General features: G+C 35.2%; 4 protein-coding genes and 2 long non-coding RNA genes across 6 annotated transcripts in view; 2 read left to right on the top strand and 4 right to left on the bottom strand.

Annotated features, from left to right (window-relative positions):
* Positions 1–49: 49 nt before the first annotated feature.
* LOC111718137 (basic salivary proline-rich protein 2) lies at positions 50–2,398 on the bottom strand. The gene is made up of 3 exons (XM_023493648.1): positions 2,306–2,398; positions 1,760–1,995; positions 50–1,471 (listed from the first exon to the last, which is right to left on the bottom strand). The coding sequence occupies exons 1-3, from the start codon at positions 2,358–2,360 to the stop codon at positions 317–319; spliced, it is 1,446 nt and encodes a 481-aa protein (XP_023349416.1). The 5' UTR covers positions 2,361–2,398; the 3' UTR covers positions 50–316.
* Positions 2,368–15,620, bottom strand: LOC111718136 (ATP-dependent RNA helicase Ddx1). The gene is made up of 23 exons (XM_023493647.1): positions 15,521–15,620; positions 15,288–15,351; positions 14,976–15,040; positions 13,442–13,544; positions 13,266–13,321; positions 12,811–12,904; positions 12,282–12,346; positions 11,768–11,993; positions 10,262–10,362; positions 9,722–9,872; positions 9,452–9,521; positions 8,743–8,863; positions 8,211–8,300; positions 7,745–7,800; positions 7,097–7,237; positions 6,663–6,858; positions 6,378–6,487; positions 5,526–5,595; positions 5,364–5,427; positions 5,043–5,125; positions 3,187–3,269; positions 2,820–2,903; positions 2,368–2,501 (listed from the first exon to the last, which is right to left on the bottom strand). Exons 1-23 carry the CDS (start codon positions 15,605–15,607, stop codon positions 2,483–2,485), a joined length of 2,199 nt encoding a protein of 732 aa, XP_023349415.1. The 5' UTR covers positions 15,608–15,620; the 3' UTR covers positions 2,368–2,482.
* Positions 10,649–11,397, top strand: LOC111718141 (uncharacterized). The gene is made up of 3 exons (XR_002768995.1): positions 10,649–11,041; positions 11,210–11,246; positions 11,327–11,397. It is a non-coding gene; the product is annotated as an uncharacterized LOC111718141 (long non-coding RNA).
* Positions 13,914–14,895, top strand: LOC111718142 (uncharacterized). Its single transcript, XR_002768996.1, has 2 exons — positions 13,914–14,050; positions 14,277–14,895. It is a non-coding gene; the product is annotated as an uncharacterized LOC111718142 (long non-coding RNA).
* On the bottom strand, positions 15,614–18,991 carry LOC111718139 (zinc finger matrin-type protein 2). The gene is made up of 6 exons (XM_023493650.1): positions 18,870–18,991; positions 18,578–18,660; positions 17,868–17,950; positions 17,447–17,539; positions 16,131–16,262; positions 15,614–15,881 (listed from the first exon to the last, which is right to left on the bottom strand). The coding sequence occupies exons 1-6, from the start codon at positions 18,974–18,976 to the stop codon at positions 15,780–15,782; spliced, it is 600 nt and encodes a 199-aa protein (XP_023349418.1). The 5' UTR covers positions 18,977–18,991; the 3' UTR covers positions 15,614–15,779.
* LOC111718138 (nucleoporin SEH1-A) overlaps positions 18,983–20,477 on the bottom strand; it is an 11,462-nt gene continuing 9,967 nt past the window's right edge. Inside the window, exons 10-12 of the mRNA XM_023493649.1 lie at positions 19,844–19,956; positions 19,461–19,547; positions 18,983–19,281 (exon numbers count right to left, since the gene is read on the bottom strand). Of these exons, the coding sequence (XP_023349417.1) occupies positions 19,213–19,281; positions 19,461–19,547; positions 19,844–19,956 (269 nt within the window). The 3' untranslated portion in view covers positions 18,983–19,212. The remainder of the gene's footprint in view (positions 19,282–19,460; positions 19,548–19,843; positions 19,957–20,477) is intronic.

Here is a 20,477-nt window from a genome sequence, read left to right as displayed (position 1 = left end):
GGCCCAGTCAAAAGTTGAGATAGATTTCAGTCCAATTCAAGCTGAAAAAGATTTTTAGGGCTGTATTTATCATCATCAAAGGTCATATGAATATAATGCGATAAAAGTTAAGATACTGATGCTTATTACTAATGGTAAAGGTACAATTTGTTTTATGAGAATTCAACAGATTCGTCTCTGTGCCTCTGTAGTTCAAATCCAGTCAGTCAGTGCAGGTGCTTTTAGTCAGGTTCAAGATCAAGATCCCATAATGAAGATTTTAGGCGCCAGGTAGCTCTGAAGTTGTTTACCACCTGCCTAGACTAGAAAGTGAACATTACTGAGAGGAAGGAGGCCCGGGAGGCCCTCCAGGAGGTCCTTGGGGTCCAGAACCTCCACTTTGAGGACCATAGCGACCTTGATCATATCCTCCTGGATATCCACTTCCAGGTCCCATTGGAGAGCCACCAGGAGGCCTGTAGTATCCACTACTAGGCGGGTATCCCTGGTATCCACCATAGCCTTGGTATGCACCAGGTCCTGACGGTGGATATCCACCTGGTGGATAGTTGCCAGGTCCTGGATATCCAGAGTGTGGTGGATATCCTTGTGCTGGGGCACCCCCTTGGTACGGACCAGGTCCTGGTGGGGCTCCACCTCCGCCATATCCGGGAGCTCCACCATATCCTGGATAACCACCGGATGGATAGCCTGGATACGGACCAGGTCCGCTCTGAGGAGACTGAGAGGGAGGATTGTGAGGAGATGGAGCATCTGTGGGTCGTGTGTGAGGAGAAGGTGCTCCACGTGGTTGGGGGGAAGGAGCAGGAGATGTGTTGCTTTGAGATGTTGGAGGACCGAGGTGCTGAGAAGTTGGAGGAAGAGAAGATGGAGCAGAGGTTGGAGGACCCTCACTCGGTGTAGAAGCTGGTGGAGTACTCGATGTACTGGAGCCAGGCGAGGTTGCACCAGGAGCTGCAGAGGTCGGCGGTGCACTTGGAGGTCCAGAAGCTGAAACAGGAGGTCCAGGTGGTCCACCAGGATAGCCACCAGGCTGGGGTGGTCCACCCTGACCGGGTGGATATCCAGGACCACCTGGATAATTATTCTGTTGAGGAGGTCGTGTCGGTGGATATCCTGGTCCTCCGGCTGGATAACTATTCTGTCCAGGTGGATATCCGGCACCAGGGGGGTAGCCAGGAGCTCCCCCAGGTGCAGGAGCACCATACTGGGGTCCACTGTAAGCCCCTGGCGGTCCACTGCTAGAGTATCCACGGTCAGGGCCTGTATATCCGCTAGAGCCATAGTAAGGTGGGCGCTGTCCACTGAATCCATACTGGCCAGGATACCCTTGTGGGGCCCCAGGAGGTCCTGGGGGGGCGCCAGGAGGTCCACGCGGCGGCATTTGTCCGGGAGGCGGCAGAAGGGAAGCAATGTTTTGGTTGGCGTCCGCCATTTGAGCCAGGTAGGTCAAATTCCTGTGCAGCTGCCACTATAACAATATCCTCGGTCAATTTCAATCAATCAATCAATCAATCAAAAATTGTTCAAGATCGATCACTTAATATAATATTTTTTTCTTACAAAGTTTGATAAGTCAGCGTTTGAAAAGAAAATGCTGTGGAAACAATTTACAAATAAACTGATTAAATCAAATCAGATCATGAAATGTAGGGATTGCTATGAGTTTTATCAAATCAAAAAAGGTTCGAATCCCAAATGAAAATTTAATAAAAAATGCTTAGTTTAAAAAAAGAAGGGCGCGAAGCACCCTGTTCACCTGGTAATTCATGGATTCCTGATGTCTTCCCATTCCCTGGTAATCGGCAATAGTCTTTATTAGGGAGGAGTTTTCATCTAACATTTTCTGCACGTTCTGAGGATTGAAGCCAGGCCGGGGACCGTTAGTTGCTGAACCAGGAGGGCCAGATGGCGGAGTACCTCCAGGTGGTCCACCAGGGGGACCTCCTTGACCACCAGGAGGCCCAGTTTGAGGACCTGGGGACTGGGCCGGGCCTAAAAGAACAAATGTAAAATAAGATGTATGAAAATTTATTTCTCCAAAAATAAGTTAGAAAATTATAAGGTTTTGAGGGAAGGGGGCAAGAATATCAACACGGGTCGGGGATATTTATACCCCCCCACCACCTATTTAAATGAACGGAGCGCGATAAAGCTTTGTCTACTCAACTATTTCTAAGTAGGATTTCAAAACTTTAAAAAGAATACTACTCTAGAATCTGCGAAAATCTTTTATTTTTACACGTGCTTTTCTGCCTTCAAATATTTACAATATTTTGTTTGCAAAAAGTTTCATGCTTTTTACCTGGATTTGCGAGAGGTTTAGAGCTCGGAGCCGGCGGCAGAGCAGCAGTTGTCATTTTTTACTCTAAAAATACAAAGTAAAAATAAAAGCTGAGAACAACTGAATTCTCTGAACACTGTTAAGTATCACATATTTCTGCAAACAAATTGGCAATTGCAAATTTGCATCAGATCCGCGTTAGCGCTTGTGGAGATTCCTATAAACCAAAAACTTTCATATTCATTTTCACTATTGATTAAAAAACTGGGAATATTTTTGAAAATGCAGAAGAGTATAATTGAATAAACCATTTCTAATTTTTAAGTTATAAATCGATCTAATTTACCAAACTTAACTTAAATCTCAAGATCAATTTAAATTTATAAGATCACAATAATTTTTTAAATATTAAAGGGAAAGCAATAAACCTTATCATGCATATAAAGAATGTGATAAGAGCATAAGTAAAATGCATGAAAAGGATCTTAAAAAATTATAAAAACAGAAAAAAATTAAAATATGAAGTTTTGTGTTCCTGAGAAAAATATCCTGGGCTTGTGTTTCCAGATCAGATAACAGGGCGACAGTAGAGGCAAGCTGGGTAGAGTGCCCTTCATACCTAGGATAATCAATCAATCAATCAAGCTATCAATCAATTAATCAATCAATCAATCAATCAACGATCCATCAATCAATCAGAAATCAAAAAGTAAACCAAATAATAAATCAATCAACAACCAACCAACCAAATTAACTTAATTAATCAACAGAGAAAGTTTTTGTCAATTTTCAACAAAGTGAGTTATTCCTTTTTCTATTCTCACAAATATATCCACTTTTTCTTAATACTAAAAATATGACAAAATAAAAAATATTCTGGTTAAAATATTTTTTTTTCTTACCCTGAACCTGCGGATTTCTTCTTCTGACCGTAAACAACTTTTCCGTCAAATTCGTCTGCCTCTATCTTTATATCTGTATCCACCTTGACAATTAATCAATTAATCATCAAATAAATTAACAAATCAATCAATTAATCAAGTTATAAGGAAGCTAGTCTGAGAAAAAAATAATGAAATTGAAAGTTGGTTCTGCTCCGGGTCCAGATGTTATTTCTGTAAAATTTCTACAAACATTCTGTGATGAAATAAGTGTACCCTTGAGTTTGATTTTTAACTTATCAATGGGCGAAGGTCTTGTACCATCAGATTGGAGAAACGCCAATGTTACACCAATCTTTAAAAAAGGAAATAAAGGTAGCGCTGAAAACTACAGGCCAGTCTCATTAACAAGTATAAACTGCAAGCTCATGGAGTCCCTTATCAAAGATGAAATGGTATTGAATAATGGTGCATGTTCAAACTGGGCAGTAGTGAAATCAGGTGTTCCCCAAGGAAGCATATTAGGTCCGCTGGGCTTTGTCATTTACATAAACCCACTAGAAGATGATATAGAAACACTAACAATTTTATCTTTTGCTGATGATTCAAAAGGGGCTAAAATTATCAGATCTCCTACAGATAATTCACTTATGCAGACTGCAATTGACAAACTTAGTGAGTGGGCTGATAAATGGTCCATGAAGTTTAACGTCAGCAAATGCAAGATAATGCATTTAGGCAAAAACAATCCAAACCATCAGTATACCATGAATAATATCCCTATGATCAGTTCTACAGAGGAGAAAGATGTTTGAGTACTGGTGACTGATAAACTAAAACCATCTAAACACTGTGCCCAGGTTGCTCAGAAGGCCAACCAAGTCTTAGATCAAATGACAAGAACCTTCCATTTCAGAGACCGTTTCACCTTTATCAGACTCTATAAACAAACTGTTCGCTGTCATCTTGAGTTTGCATCCTGTGTCTGGAATCCATGGACGAAAGCAGATGTTTTAGAAAGAGTTCAAATGAGAGCAGTCTACTTTGTACCTGGATAAAAGGGATCAACATATGAAGAAAAACTCAAGGAGCTGAATCTTCAAACACTTGAGAATAGAAGAAAAAGAGCAGACATGATTCAAACTTTTAAGATAGTCAATGGATTTGACAATGTTGACCAGAACACCTGGTTTAAATTTGTTGGTTTGAGAGAACAAGTCACAAGGTTGAATCAAGATAGTCTGAATCATGCTAAACCTGTTGCTAAACTGGAGATAAGGAAGAATTTTTTCTCACACAGAGTTATTTACCTATGGAATGCTTTACCCTATGATGTTAAACATGCAAGAAATACAGTTCAGTTTAAACAACTGTATGATAAGAGTCATTGAGAATGGAGTGGATGCTGATTTGAGAAAAACTGAAGCTACATCTGATCTATAGCAGACCACACATGAAGAAATCAAGATATTCTCAACATTCCTATTTGGAAGATGGAGAATTACTTCACAAGTATGAAGTAAGTAATAAATGCATTGATGGCTGAGCAAATAAATCAATTAATTTCTCAATTTATCCTTGAATCAATCAATCAATCAATTTAATCAATTAATTCAATCAATCAATTCAATCAATCAAATCAATCAATCAATCAATTAGTTAAAGAAAAACAAATCACAAAACCATTGAAAAGACAAAAGGAAAATACAATCAATACCCAAAAAGAAAAATCAACCAGCCAGTTAAACATTAATTATCTATAGCCAAGGAATAAAGGATTAATATGTTAATAAAAAACTAGTGAATAAATTTTTAAAATGCAATCCAGCAATCAATCAATTAATCGTTAAGTTTCTGCTTTTTTTTGTCAACCATACCTGTGGAATAGTGACCCCAAGGTGTTCTTCAATATCTGCCAGATACTGAGGTTCATTATACCAGATACAGCACCCCTTTACATCTAAATACATACTACATAGAGGCAAATTATCAGGATACAGATAGTTACAGAAAGAAACATTGATACCCTTATTTCATTGAATGATGGATTGTCTGCTAGTTAAAGTTACTAGTCGTAATCTTAATGAAAATCTTACCAGTTTTTCTTGATTTTTTAAATTTTAATTTCGCAATATTAGGTTAAGAAAAAAATTTGAAATGTTTAGCACTATTCTTGACTTAACGCTATATTTGGTCACCTGTTAATTTTGTATTGTGACAATTTTTCCCTCTTGAAGGACACCATTCACCGTGGTACCAAACCTTGAACAAAACAAACATAAAACATCGATCCGAACATTTTTAAAATAAAAAATAGGGGTGGATGTCCAATTAACAAATTTATATTGGAGGATATTTACCTTTTCTGGGATGCAGGAAACTAGGGAGACGGCCAATCCCATTCTCTCAGCTCGACCAACTCGTCCAATTCTAGTTAAATCAGTTCATCAATTCTAGATTTATTAATTTAGGGTTCGAGCGGAACATACACAAAGCAAGAGTGGGTTAGTTTATAGATGCCCCATTCATGTTATTTTTAAAATAGACGATAAAATAATTGTAATTCATTTTCTTTTTTGACTTAAAACCTTGAATTATTTACGGTCTCATGTCCGCTATAAATCCCATTTATTTTTGTTAAAATGAAAGCATCAATAAGTTTGATGAATTTTATGGTCTATTAGGAATATCAGGAAAGAGATCTGAAAGTCCTCTCCGGTTTTGAGAGCCCAGACCACCATAAAAAATACATGCATTTATAAATATATATAATTCCTTTTTTAAACTTCATATTTTATCAAAAAAAGAATTATACTAACTATAATGTTTCACGCCTTATGACGATCCTCAGTAGTCAAATTCTTAGAACATTATATATATTATCCATAGACTCCGTGTTTCGTCCTATAAGGACTCATCAGTATGGCTGAATTTTTATCAGCTTTTGATTTTTCCAGCTTTGACGGGGCTTGAATCATAAATCCTTAGATTAAGGATCAAACACGCTAACCACTGCTCCATCAAACCCAGATGGGGTAATGAAATAGGGACCAGAGAGCTCAACCAACTCATTTTATGTTGAGGGCCTTTCATATTGCTAGTATACTACACCTATTCATTACCACAGAGTGCTCAACTTTAGCGGAATAACGAGCATAGATCAATAACAACCTAGTTAGTACAAATTGATATTAATCCCAAACATATATTACCTGTGCACATAGTTAGTTTTCTCGTCTGGTAGAGTGAAGTTGATCATGAAAGGGAGACCCCCGATATCCAATCCCCTCGCAGCTACATCAGTGCAAATTAAAAACTTCACCTAAAACAGTTGATAGTTGAAACAATTTACAAAATCAATTTAAATTTTAGAGACGACCTACCTCCATAATGAAAATTAAGATTTTATGCATACTACAATATCATGGAAAACATATATATATATAACATAGTTTGACAGATAATTTAAGCTGTCGACATTTTTTTTCTTTGCTAACCTCCTTTCTCTTGAATATCTCTAAGTTCTCCTTCCTCTCCTGCGGCTTCCTGTCTCCGTGAAGGCAGACGCAGCTGAACTCCTTGTTCTGATTCCTTCCCCCTCCTACCATGTTAAAGTAGCGCTCTAGATTGTCACAGTCCTGCTTGGTTCTGCAGAAGATAATACCGTAGTCCATCTTATTCTGCCGGATCGCTCTAGTACAGGGGCTTATTGAGAAGATGTAAAAAATCCTCAATTAAGAAAAGGTATTTTCTGTCTATAATTATTTCCCACGGCTATATATTCAAATGAAAATAAAATCATTATTCATTATTTTCCGGTCAAAATATTTTTAGTTCAAAGAATGAACAGGGCTTTGTGGAACTTTGTCTTTGGACCCCCCCCCCCCCCCTCGGCAAACATTTGCCCTTTTATTACTGACTAAACTCCTGCCTAACACAGTATTCTGCCTTCATCATCTTGACTGCCTCGGACAATGCTTCTGTAGTATTAATATTTGGTCCAACCCTATCCTGGGCATGCACTCCATCTGTCTGTATAGGGTTACGGTAGGATTTCCAGCTGGAGTCGGTCCTTGATAATTTAAATACTCGGAACCGAATTTTATGAATTTGAGCTAGGTCGCTAAACTGCCTATCACTGGTTCAAATCTTGAATATCCAATTCAAGGTTAATGATTCATAATAGTTTGAATCGGTGATTCAGAATTTGAACCGACTGGGGAGATATGTACGTAGTTCAGCGTCCTCTCCAATTCATTAAATTCGGTCCCTGGTTAAAGTTTTCCGACAAAAACATTATTTCAAAAACATGGGACTTCTTAGATTAATGTTTTATTCAATGACGACCTGGAAGTTGGAACTATTCAAATACAATCACAAATACTGTTATAGAAGGCATAGCTAGTGTAGAGGACATGACGTACTACAGCTCCACCGTTAGAATTATAGCATCGGGTTTGAGACTATAACAGTCCAAAGCAATATATTTGTAAAGATTTTCAAACCATTTTTCTTTGAATTCCTACATTAACATTCCACCTGTCTGTTGAGAAAGAAATACCAAACTGTCCTTATTTACCTTGGATCTACTGTAACCACCACGTGATGAACTGTTTCAGGAACAGCATCCTGGCCCTAAAAATCAATCAATGAATCATTGATCCAATCAATCAATCAAACATTTTGTTCTGCATCTTATCCACACTGAGATGCAGGTCATTATCATCAAAAATCATCAAAATGAATTGTACTTTAATATTGTAGTTCTAATCTATATATGCTAGATATTTACATCGATAAGTCGTCACCGTTCACACATTCAGACAATAAATCGATTAATTAATCAAAGCGCCAATCATTAATACTATCAATCAATCAATCATACAGTCAAATGAAACATTTATAGACGATCATTCAGGCGATCAATCAATCAGACAATAGGCCAACCAATTAATTAGTCAAAGAATCCAAAAGTTTCCAGTAAAATTTTTTTTTGCAACCATTGAAAAACGAATCTTTATGCATATTGTCTTTTGAATTATTACCTTCAGATCAACCCATGCGGGGAAATGCATTAGTCTCTCGGCCATCTTTTTAACTTCAAACGAATGCAATGTTGCAGAACATACGATCATCTAAAGACTCAATTTTAGAACAAATAAATGTAATTGACTAGAAGGGGGGGGGGGGAGAAGGCATAGGTACCGATTACTTCCCTTAGACTCTAGTTTTCTTATACATAAACACAACCTTATGCCGACCTTAAATATTGCAAATTATGAACTCTACTAGATTAAATAGTCGTTCTACAAACTGTGCTTTAAAAAAACAGGGTTTAAAAATTACAAAATAGAGTTTGAGGCTAGTAATCAGTTTCTTTTGGTAGAATGAAAATTTATTCAACCATTTAATGACATCAAGAAATAAAAAAGAAATATTAAAAAAATGTTCAAAAGGTTTAACTTCAAAATTTTCCAAAAAAGGAAAATATTTTATACTTGTCTAGGAAAACAAAACTAACAATATTGAATTGAATTGAGTTGAATCCTAAGCACTGGACTGAACGTAAAAAGTTACCTGCAACCTCTTTCCGTCACTTGTAATTTTAGGAATAGTTTGATGGATTCTGTTAATAAACTTTTCATATCCACCCTTTAGCAGACCATCAGCCTCATCAAGAACAAAAAATCGACATTGTCTGAATTAAAAATGGTAATGTTACATCGTCTATACGCAACAACGCCCCTACTGAACTTCTGACCTACTAACTTTCCGACCTGCTGCAATATCGGACCTAAGCCAGCTGTTTATTTTCGCATTCCTGGAGTGTTAGGTTCAGACAATTTCTGGGCCGAACGCTGCGGCTAGAACTGGCTAGGGAGCCGATTATCGCGGCTAGGGTGCCGGGCGCTGCGGCCACAAGTTCATAAAGACGCTGTAAAACCACGTGCTAGTAGGTCGGATGGGTATGTTTAGTCTAGTGGATTTGGCTTAGGTCAGAAGTGGAGTATAGTGGATTTGCGTAGGTCGAAAAATATACAATCATTAAAAATATCTATCTCTAATGTAATCCTTTCTAAATTGAACCAAATTAATGATATTTAAACTCTTTTTAGGATGAAAAAAGAATTCGGGAAGAAATTGAAGAAAAAGACCCCCTCCAGAATGAAAAGTTGTCCTTGAGGACCAAAATTCAAGAGTTCTTAATGTATAAAAAGGTCCAAAAACAGTATACACCAGTTTGTTTTAAACCCTTACTAACTTCATCCCATGAGCTGTTAACTACCTGAGGCTTAGTTTGCCTGTATTAATGAGATCCTCTAAACGTCCGGGTGTTGCAACAACTATGTCAACTCCTGATAAAATCAATGCTAGATCAGACAATCAATCTTTAATCTAAAATTGCCCTGAACAGTGACAGGTATAATATTTTCCACGCCCCACCCAAAAATTTTCCACGCCAGCCCTTTACCATCACGGCGGCGACTAGCTAAGGGTTCAAGTTTGACAACAAAGACGACTGCTAGTTTTTTTAGGAAAAAGCGGGAAATAATACCTGAATTTAACGCGGCAACTTGATCGTTAATGCTGATCCCACCAACCACGAGGAGTTCTGTAACTGCTGGTGGAACAAGATACTTCTTAAACTTTTGAATTTGTTTTAGAGTTTGTTCTGCTAACTCTCTACTTGGCTCAATTATTATAGCCTGAAAACAAAAAATCTACTTCTAGTATTTCATATTTTAAGCAACCATAGTCCTAGTAACTATTTAATATTAGTTAGAATATTCATTAAAAATCTTTGAGAAAAAAATCATGGAGATCTCAAGACAAAGTGTAGCATTTAAATGAGTTGTTGAGAATGAATTTAAAATCACCATGTTTGGATATAAGCATAAGTTTTAAATTGTTTTGTTTTTATTAATGGAATTAGTTTCTGATTAATTTAGTTTTAACATGAAGTAAAAAAAAACATACCAAAATTTTGGGAAAAGAATTATTTTTTTATAAGAAGGGGGAGATTAATTATTTTTCAGGAAAATATACATCCCTGGACAATGGACTTGTCTATTTAATGCCACTGTCCTAAAATTACCTGAGGTGCATTATTAATGATTTTCCTTTCTTCAACATTTGTTCCCTTTTTCTCATTTGGTACTACAGTGGTAGCAGGTGCAGCAGAAAAACTGACGAATCCTGAAAAAATGGAAGAATTTTAGTTTAATTGTAAAAAAACAGTGCTTAGGATCTGTAAAAATAATAAACCCCATGTTAAGGTGAAGTGAACAGAAACATGTGATAGAAAACCAGACACTGATGAGCTCTTGGAACTTTGAAGAACCTTTTGTGATTCACCACTCACAATTTTTAAAACTAAAAGTGAAAACTTATTTTATTCTTAAATATTTGAAGTATTAATGTTTCAGAGTGATTATGCAAGGATAATCGGCATAAGTTTTGGATATTCTTCTAACCTTACAAAAATCATATGGACTTGTTTTCTTTGCTTGAATATTGTAGTCTTCACTTTCAAACAATAACTTTCAAAACTGATCTACGAAGTATGATCCCCCCAGGTAGAATTTCTGATCGGGTCATTGTGTACAGTGGCTGTACAACAAGAAGTCTAAAATTCCAGATGCCCCCTCTATTACTAATATCTCGATGATTAGGACTGATAGGTATTTAAACAAGAAGGATCAAGGACTCAACTGATCAAGGATTCGGGATCCACCTATAAACGGATCAAGGATTCAACTAGTCAAGGATCAAGGACTCAACTAATCAAGGATCAAGGACTCAACTAACCAAGGATCAAGGACTCCACTAAACAAGCATCATTTAACAGGAGAAGTCTAGCCTGGATGTTGCCAACGTAAGTCCTCGTGTTATAATGTATTAATGTTCTAAAAAGTTAAAGATCCTCTTCATTTTAATACTGTTCAAACAAACTAAAGATTCCTTATTATGCATTAATTTTAAACTGATTAAAAACTTAACAAAAGAAAAATCTAAATATTTTAAACTCTAACCTTTTTTCTAGATTGGCAAATTCTAGGAAGGATATATTTTAAACATAAGTATGTAGATCATTCTTGTATAAAGATTTTAATATTATATTATTTAGGTTTTTTGATCGCTCAAAAACTTATAATTCCAGATGAGCGCATATGAAAAATTGGCTTTAAAAATGGCAGGCTGGTCATTCTGCGGATAAAATATCAAGAAAAGGTGGGATATTTTGACAGGATCCATTTGTTTTGATGCGGATCCGGATCCTGGATCCGGACCGGAAAAAATGGATCCGGATCCAGGTCATTTCTTTAAGATTTACTGAATTTTTTTTTTACAATCATTTGTCTAATTTTTCGCTTATTTTTGTGCTAAAATTTGATTAACCATTCAGAATTTTTTTTAATCTCTCTTTTTTCAAAAGTTCAGATTTGGGTTTAGAGAGTAAATTTTTTTTCACAGTTTTTGGTTGATATTCCGCATATTTTTGCGGACCCGGATCCAGGAAGCCAAAATCTTGCAAATCCGAATGGATCCGAAGCAAGCACTGAAAAAAAAAACTGTTACAAAAACTATAAATAATTCTCACCGTTGGTTGGTGGATATTTAAAGGGAGAGTCTCCAAAGTTAAACTGCATCTCAGCGTTCTTGAGCACAACTGCAGGGAAGAAAGGGTTGTTTTTGAACTGTTGGTTGATGCTAAATGCTCTACCAAGATCAACTCCGTTCTTAGCAAACCTTATTTCCAGATCATCCAGGTTTAGGAAGCAACCGATGACATCAGCTTTTCCAAAGGCCCCTCCATAATCATCAAACTTAAAACAAGTTGTATTTTTGTGTCGTAACTAATTGGAACATCAATAATCGTAATTAAGGTTATTTTTGACGGAGGCTCAGTTCTGACTTGTACTGGAATGATGGTTGATCGTATACATGTTTGCTTGTTTGTTTTTTCAAAGAATCTTTAAAAGATTCCCTCAAAATCATATTTTTTTAATGCGCTTCTTTCTTTCCAACTTAAAGTGTGCAAAGTTTAACGTTATATCGCTTTCTTTTAGAAATATAAATTATTGAAATTTTATTCTAACAAATTCAAAATTTACTTGTTTATTGTTTGACTTTTTTCCGGTTCCTCCAAATCCAAAACCAAATCGACAGGTTCCAAGGTCTAGATATAAATAAAAAGATTATAAATTGAGTTAGCTTTAATAAAATTCAGATTTTTGTAAATTCAAGATTCAAGAAGTACGATGAGGTTACAAAATATTGAAAATCTAACAATCAACTTTTTCACTTTAAAAATCTATGTTTTTAATAAGTTTTGAAAATTCTCTGAAAAAAAATCGGAGAATATCTTAAAATAAGTAAAGAAAACAAACATGGTATACCAACATAATTAAGCTAAAATTATTACTATGTTGTGCGCGAAGAACATTGGAAGCATTAAATATCCAATTAAATTCTTAATTATATCAAGATTAAAAAAAAAACTAGGAACCCATAATTATCCAAAACAGGATTAAAGAACCTATTGTAATTGTTTCAATAGGTCCAATAGGGTCTGAGTGTGAGATTTCAACTACAATGCAGTAAAATAGAGGTGTCGTAGGAATTTTATTATATAATTCCCACCTAGAGAAGCTTGAGAAGTAGAGAACCCTAGCCTACATAGGCCCTCATCTGTCACTGTAGCTTCATAGTAGTATTTACCTTTCCCTACAACTCCCTGAACAATTTGAAAAAACGACTCACACAAGAGAGTTGAATCAAATCTCTGAGAGAGTATACTGCGAAATAACAACAATAATAACAGGAGAATAAATCAGTTGGTAAAGAAAGTATGGAATCATTCTCCTTCTCCCCTGATATTAAACAGTTAGTAGTTATACAAAAAGACCTGAACCAAAAATATGACACTCTTAGAAGGTCGAATTAAATCTTTTCGGACTTAATTGAAGTCTTCTAATGGTTTATTATATGATTTTGCAAAGAAATAAACAGGTTTTCCAGTTGCAGAGAATTAGAAAAATATGGAAACTGACAGTTTAAATTCCGCACAGTCGTCTCCTTTATGGGTAACCCTTTACCTTAGTTGCTCGACAACCATGCCATTCCCTCTGCTCCCTAGACTGGCAGCGTAGTCCTGAAAGAAAAAGGCTGAAAGGCAAATCTTAAACATTTTTTAGGTGTATTTCTATCCAAATGCTTTGATGTCACATATCTAATGATATAAATGTTCTTTAAAAAACACTAATTGACTCACCATCTGGCGTGACAGCAAGGGCAGGTCCCCTATCAAAGAATGACATTGCCCAATGTGAGCTGGCAGATTTTTCATCCCCTACCTTACCTCCAACCTTCCCATCCTGTAAACATTTAAACTTAATACTCCCATAATCTAATAAAAAGAGATGTTTTTGAACTCCAGATTCATCATCTAATATTTTATTTTGTGCTAATTGATTTAAACTCAGATATCCAAGCTGGCTACAAAGATATCTATATCATTATGATTTTTAAACTGATCATTTTCACTTTCATCGTAATTCTAGAACGATCTGTAATCCTTAATAAATTAATACAGCAATTTGTTTAATAAAAAATAACTAAAATTTTTCAATTCTCTGCTCTTAACTAGGTAAAAATTTATTAATAGTGTATTTGTAAAAATCTTAATCTTAAATCTGGACTTAATCTTTTCAACTTTGATCATTAAGTAAATATTGTCAAATTTATTGATTTTGTAAAATATTATACACTTGTACTCAAGTATTACTAGGTATAACATGCTCAGCATGAATTTAAAAGATATTAGTTTAGCACCAGTTTAATCGTGAAAACATTTGCTCTGGCCCAAGACTCAATGGAAGAGGTAAGATTTTACCATCAAAATTAGAGAAAACTTAGTCAACAGTCTTCTATTCATTATGATCTTAAAACTCCATTCTAAAACTTGGAAGCAGTTAGCAAATCCCTTCAGTTTTGATATTATTTGATAAAGGCTGTTACTTATTTTTCAAACATAATAAGCGACTTAACAATAAAGTTTTCTAAATTCTACCAATGTAAATATGCTAGCATTAAATCCTTTACTTTAGATGGATAGCATGAAGACAGGACTATGCTTGGACACCATGACTCTTCATGCCATGTGTATCTCTGGTTCTAACCTTGAGAGTAAAATGTAAGATGCTGTTCAATGCTTCATGGAGGATGGAGAAGCATCAACAAGGAGACGTCGAGGAAGGGGTAAAGGAAAAGGAATGTCCCTCATTTGAAGATCTTACAGAAATTATGACTGAGAAAATGAGTTCCTCTCAATGTTTCCTTCAGAGCTTGGGATGGATTGATGAGAATGGAGAAGATGTCAATGCCACCATAACTGAGTACATTGCATCTTTGAACCCAGAGATCAGCACTCAACTGAATGAAGAAGTTATCGGAGAGTGTGTTATGGAAATCATGGAGAAAATGGCTGAGAATCCTTAGTATGCTAAGTGTGCTGATAAATACACTGAAGAGGAATCTTTGGCTTTGGAGGAGATTGGTATGAAGATTGCTTCCTTCATGTGTTTCACCAAAACCTTTGATGAATACTGCAAGAGCTATATTCAGCCCAACTATGTTTATTGTTGAACCCCTTCTTTCTTCCTTAAACATTGCACCAATGGCATAGTCACATGGATGTGAAATTAACTTGAATAAATATTAATTGAATTTTTTTACTTTAATACAAAAAAAGAAAAAATGAATTCTTATCTCTGAAATTTCCTGGTCTTTTAAAATTAAACTTTTACCTGAAAATCCTTCAATGTCTCCCAAGTAATCTGAAGAATTGGTAAACAAAAGGCTCCTGTCTTACCTAAACAAATTCAAAATTTGATTATAGGTATGACCAATACAGATAAGTTTTAATAGTACCCAGCTAAATTACCCATACCTCAAGCATTAATGTCATTTAAGTATTTTAAGTAAGTTATAGTAAGCCTGTTTAGTTTTTATTAAAAAAATGATGGTTTAGTGCCACAATTCTTAGTTTTAATGATATTTTATACAGCTTATTTTTACATGGTTTCCAAGCTTAATTCTTTAGTTAACAGATTACATACCGCTTCCAGTTTCAGCTGCCATAAGAACATCACCACCACCCAGTATCAAAGGTATAGCTTCTGCCTACAATAAAACAGCACAATTACATTGCTTTGAAGTGATTATGAACATAAAAGAACACAATTTCAAGGCTTTAATATTACTAAATCACTATCCTAAAACGTCACAGTGGAACGTTATGGACACTTTTCCTACTTTTAGCAGTCTCCTACCATCCTTGTGTTACTCCCACCTGAACATCAGTGGGAAGGTTCCAGTCCATATCATCCACTGCCTTCCCTATCTCGGGCATCACCCCAAACTCTTCAAATGCCGTCATTCTCTCTCTGAAATTTTTTAGTTTTACAAATGCAATCAATTTTCAACAACTTTACAGAAAATGAACACAAGAAATAAAGGACCACTATTTGTGGTAATACAGTTCTTTTCGGTGATGGGGGAAGATGAAGATGATGGCATGGAGAGGGGAGGGGGGGAGGTGGTTTTAAGAATTATTTTTTTGATCCTCCAAACCCTGAGAATCCCATAAGCGCCATCATAGCTGGGTCTCCGCCAAGCTCATCACCATCATCATCTGTTTTACGCTTCTTTTCCTAAATAACAATCAATTAAATCAATCAACTAATCAAATGCCATAATAATATATTTACAGAGCAAAAAAAAATATATTTGTTTTTATAAAGAATGAAATACCATGTTGTCTAACATCAACGTTTTATTTAGCACACTAAGTAAACATTTTTCTTTCTATTGTAATGATTGCAACACATGTACTAGAAATAAATAAAACACCCAATTCTTAATTTTATCAATAAAAGTTAAATTTGAAAAAACTTAAGTACCTTTCTTTTCTCCTTTTTATACTCTTTAGCTCTCTCCTCTTCTTCCTTGAGTTCTGCCAGTCTCTGGTCGAAATCATAATCTTTCTTCTTCTCTTCCATCTTCCGCTTGTTCATATTAAACCTAGCTTTCACCTAGACAATCAAGCAATCAATCAATAAAGCAGTCAAGCAATTAAGCAATCAAGCAAACTTCCATCTTTCGCTTGTTCACATTAAACCTATTTCTCACCTAATGATTTTAGCAATTATCCAGAAATCAAGCAATCAATCAATGATCCGCTTGTTTACAATAAACCTGACATTAAACTAAGAAATCAAGCATTTAATCCAGAAATCTATCAATCAATCCAGAAAAACGCAATCAACCCATAAAATAAATCAATCCTTCATACATTAATCAAACAATTCATAAAATCAATCAATCAATCCAGAAATACATCAATCAAGTCAGAAATTAAACAATCAATCCATAAATCAACTAAGCCCCCAAACATCAAACAATACATAAGATCAAGCAATCAATCCAGAAATCAATCAATCAATTCAGAAATCAAGCAACCCTTCCATAAGATCAATCAATCAATCCATAAAAAGCAATCAAGCAATCAAATTTGTATCTTCTGCTTGTTAAAATAGCTTTCACCTAAGATATCAGCCCATCAAACAATCAATCCATAAAATTAAGTCTTATCAATTAATCCATAAAATCAAGCAGTCATTAAATCAATCAAAAAAATCAAGCAATCAACTTATAAATCAGTATCCCTTACTTCGATCTTCTCACCAATTTATCAACTAATTAATCAATCACGAAATTAATTAATCAATTGATCGCTTAATGCTCAGTCAGTTTAAACATTCAGATTCATCGGTAAAAAAATTAATTCTAAATAATCATTTTTATAAAAAAAAATCGACGTTTAAACATCTGAAAATGAATTACCCAAACAATTTTTCACTGCCGTTAGATCAATCAAAGCTTAGAAATTATGAGAAACTGACAAGTTTAAAATGGATAAATTAAAAGACAACAAATATCCGAGAAACAGGAAAACCATGAATGAAAGTCTAATAATTTGCATTAAATATACTAGCTTGGAAACCCAGCTTTGCCTGGAGACTGAACTTTCCCTAAAAAACGCAAACCCAGTCAACTTAAAATTTTTAAGAACATTCCCGTGGTATAATAAAGTTCATAAATAAAAATTTGAGGGAAATCGGTCCAGGGGTTCGTGAGCTATAATCGGACAGACAAATAAACCAACCAACCAACCAACAAACATACAAAAAAGATTACTACTTTATAATATAAATACCTGATCAAGGCTGGACCTCTCCACCTTCATGGACATACCCATATTTCTCTGATGTTTCTTCCCATTAATGTGATCCAGAAAATTGATGGAGTCCTGACAAAAATAAGCAAAATTAAAATGTTGTAGTAAACACTAAACAGTGTCAAGATAATTGATGATATAGAATTGCCTCAAAACTGGATGTCCTGATATATATTGGGGTTTACAATTTTATGACCAAATCTTTTCTCCCCCCCCCCCCCCCTCCACTCACGTGTCTCTCCTAGTTACGTGAAAAGCTTTTAGGAGTGCAGTAGACTATTTTCTTTTGATAAAAATATACACAAAAGACACAGGTGTCCTTAAACCAATTATAATGGGGTTACTCTTGTGAATCTTACTGCCATATTTTGTATAAGGGTCCCTTAAAATACTTTCCAACCTTGACTACGCAATCACACACGTTACAGTAGTATCCTCCTGTAGCGGACTGTGGGGTATTCTTGGTTATAACAGTGGATTTACCTGAAAAAATACAGTGTTAACCCCAAAAAAAGTGAATTATTTGTCGTCTTCACTCTTTGTTTCAATCTAAAATGTCGCTGATGATTTTGCATTTGCAGTTACTGAACCTGATACTTGATAATGCCTCCCAAGTCCCCAATTACATACATTTCAAATTTAAATTTTACTTTAAAGGTACTTTAAGTGTAATTTCATGTGACCCTCCAAGCACAGATGGCATTCCCCAATTCACAACGGTACCCTTTCAGGTTTTTTCTGATCAAGTATAAAAAGAAGTTTTCAGAATTAAGAACTTTTAGAGCTGAAAAACCGACAATATCTTCCCAAATTATTGATCAGATAAAGGTTTTTATGAGTACCGTTGTAAATTAGGCATTATTATCTTTGCATGGAGGGTCATTTGAAATGGCGCTGAAGTAAGTAAAATGATTGTTATTTGAATTTTAAATGGCACCAAAGATTTTGTATTTGCAATTATTGAAACTGATAATTAATATTTTCTCCCCAATTTAAACAATTGGATTTAAAATTTTAACTTTTAACAGAATAAAACGGAAAGAACCCTTCTTGTTTACAGGTGGTTTGTTATAATTTTTGTTTGCTTTGTTGCTCCAACTTTAATCTAACCTAGTCTGGAATCCAAATCTACTTTGTAATCTCGAGTTCGGAGTAAATCCCTCTTCACTTTCTCTCCATCATCCGACCTATCCCTTAAATATCAGTCAGTTAATCAATCAATCAATCAAACAATCAATCAGTCAATCAATCAATTCAATTCAATCGATTTATTGATCAATAGTCAAAAAATGTAATCGATCAATAAGGTACAAAGTCACCCACAAAGGATAAGACTGTAAATACGACTTGAAATTCTTCAGATATGACGATCCCAAATTTAAATTAAGTCTTCTGCTCTAACCTATTCATAGCCTTCTCAACATCCTCTCTCATCTTCGCCGCTTTCTCATACTCCGAGAGATCCCATTTCCGCCTGTGATCATCCGGTCTCTGTCCCTTGTCCGCCATTTTGAATTCTGTAGACACGCGTCAAAAAATATAATTAAGTTTCCTCCCAGATAAAACCAGTTTTAAATCATGATTTTAGATCTTTGCCAAGAAATATTTGAGATCTGAATAAAGCGGGTATACAACATAATATAGATAGAACATTAATATTTAGTCTTAAATGCAGATAATATTTTATGTTGAGATTTTTCACAAATATTTCTCGCGCATTTCTTCTTGATGCCGTCAGGTAAGTGTTAGTGCCAGCCCTGCCCAGTCTGTTGAATAGATAACTTCTTAAATCCGAGTTTGCCGAGGTCTACATCCTGGAAAGAACTTTTGAGTTTATGCTGTTTTTAGGTTTATTTTATATTTATGAAATTTATCTGTTTATCGACCGACAAAACAAGAAAAATCTTAAACAATATTTTTAATTGTTTCCCTGCATACTGAAAGAAACATCAGGAGGAAAAAAAGTGAACAGCCTATTAATATTAAAACTAACCTTGTTATTTTCTGCCTGTTGACCGTCACATTTCAAGGTAGAAACACATTTCCATAAGTCCAGGTAGTTCGCCTTCCACAGTTTTACCTGAAGAAAATAAGGCTTCTGAATTTCATAGTTTTTGGGAAATGTGGTGGGATTCATTTTGGATGTTACCCCACCCGAGGGACCCCTAGTCTTTATAAAGGTAACAAAAATTTAAAAGCCCTTTCTTTTTTTCTTATCATAATAAAAAAAAATACATTTAAAATGAGAGGGAAATGGGGGTTGTTCACGTTATAACATAACATATTTTCATCTTGTAAGGATCGATTTTAACAGTACTTAAATGATAATACCATCAAATCAATTTCAATATTACTTATTTTTTCATTTTTACTCACCATCCCGTCATCCCCTGATGTTGCCAAGATAGTTCCAGTAATATTCCAACAAACCCGCCAAACCGCCGACCCGTGATCGTCAAACTGCCCGGCTTGCCGAATTTCAAACCGTCCTGAACAAGTGAAAATAAAAGGAACTGATGAGGTGCATGTCCAACTCACACCAGTGAAATTAATCTCACTTTATCTCACTAATAGGAATATGTCGTCGTTTTCTTAGATAGGTTTCTTAGACAGTTTCGTTAGATAAGTTTCTCATATTCTGCTGTGTAAATCCACAAGTTAAAATTGATAATAATAATGAATTCATTATTTGTCCTTTTTCAAATAGAAACCGTGATTGCATCTATTTTGCAAAAACTATTGATGAAAGGATAACGTTGGAACCAAAGCCATGAAATTCTTAAATAAAAAATCATTATTGTTGTTATTTTCTTAGGATAAAAAATACTTGGAATTCACTGTCATTTATCAAATCATGCTTTCAGGAATTGCTTAAGGCATCCTTCGTACGAGCCGGAGTTTCAAAACCTTCACACATTCTGGGTTTTCACATTATTTCAATTTCTATCATTTAATATTAATTTTAGGTTTTCCGAGTTAACCGTCAAGTTTGTAAAATTATCAATAAGGA

The sequence above is a fragment of the Eurytemora carolleeae genome, unplaced genomic scaffold (genome assembly GCF_000591075.1).
Source record: "Eurytemora carolleeae unplaced genomic scaffold, Eaff_2.0 scaffold13, whole genome shotgun sequence".
Lineage (NCBI taxonomy): Eukaryota > Metazoa > Arthropoda > Copepoda > Calanoida > Temoridae > Eurytemora > Eurytemora carolleeae.
This window is presented reverse-complemented; position numbering and strand designations above follow the sequence as displayed.